This window comes from Ceratina calcarata, unplaced genomic scaffold (genome assembly GCF_001652005.2).
Source record: "Ceratina calcarata isolate Rehan_Ccalc_2016 unplaced genomic scaffold, ASM165200v1 scaffold7358, whole genome shotgun sequence".
In the NCBI taxonomy this organism is placed as follows: domain Eukaryota; kingdom Metazoa; phylum Arthropoda; class Insecta; order Hymenoptera; family Apidae; genus Ceratina; species Ceratina calcarata.
The window spans coordinates 1-669 of NW_017178638.1; the positions used below are offsets into that span (position 1 = coordinate 1).

The 669-nt window shown below is 39.2% G+C and overlaps 1 protein-coding gene across 1 annotated transcript; it reads left to right on the top strand.

Annotated features, from left to right (window-relative positions):
* Positions 1-6: 6 nt before the first annotated feature.
* LOC108630409 (glucose-6-phosphate isomerase-like) lies at positions 7-664 on the top strand (the record flags this gene model as incomplete). The annotated part of the gene is made up of 3 exons (XM_018033711.2): positions 7-230; positions 303-542; positions 608-664. Coding segments are annotated over exons 1-3 (504 nt in total), but the record flags the coding sequence as incomplete, so codon positions are not given.
* Positions 665-669: the final 5 nt, after the last annotated feature.

The following is a 669-nucleotide window of genomic DNA, read 5'->3' on the forward strand; positions in this document are numbered from 1 at the left end:
TTTCATTTGTACAGGGCCCTTTAATGGTGACAGAAGCACTGAAGGCGTACCACGTAGGGCCGCGAGTTCATTTCGTTAGCAACATAGACGGTACTCACATCGCAGAAACTTTAAAGAAACTGAATCCAGAAACAACTCTGTTCATAATTGCATCGAAAACGTTTACTACTCAAGAAACAATAACAAACGCGACTTCAGCCAAACTGTGGCTGTTAGAGTCTATGAAAAATGTAAGTACGAAACTATGAGGTGGACTGAACCGAAGTTTCAAATTAGATGCGTTTATAATAATTGTTTTACAGCCTGCAGCAGTCGCGTGTCACTTCGTTGCTCTGTCTACTAACAATCAGAAAGTAAAAGAGTTCGGTATTGACGAAAAGAACATGTTTGGATTTTGGGATTGGGTCGGAGGACGTTATTCACTGTGGTCAGCTATCGGTTTATCCATTTGTCTAGCTATCGGGTTTGACAATTTCGAGAAATTATTGAACGGAGCAAATTTTATGGATCAACACTTCTGCACTGCTCCATTGGAAAAGAACGTGAGTGTATATTTGAATTTTCTATGTTATTTTTGTAATCTTGTTTTAATAACGAAATACTATAGGCGCCAGTTATATTAGCTTTACTGGGAGTATGGTACCACAATCTGTACAAAGCTGAGACGCA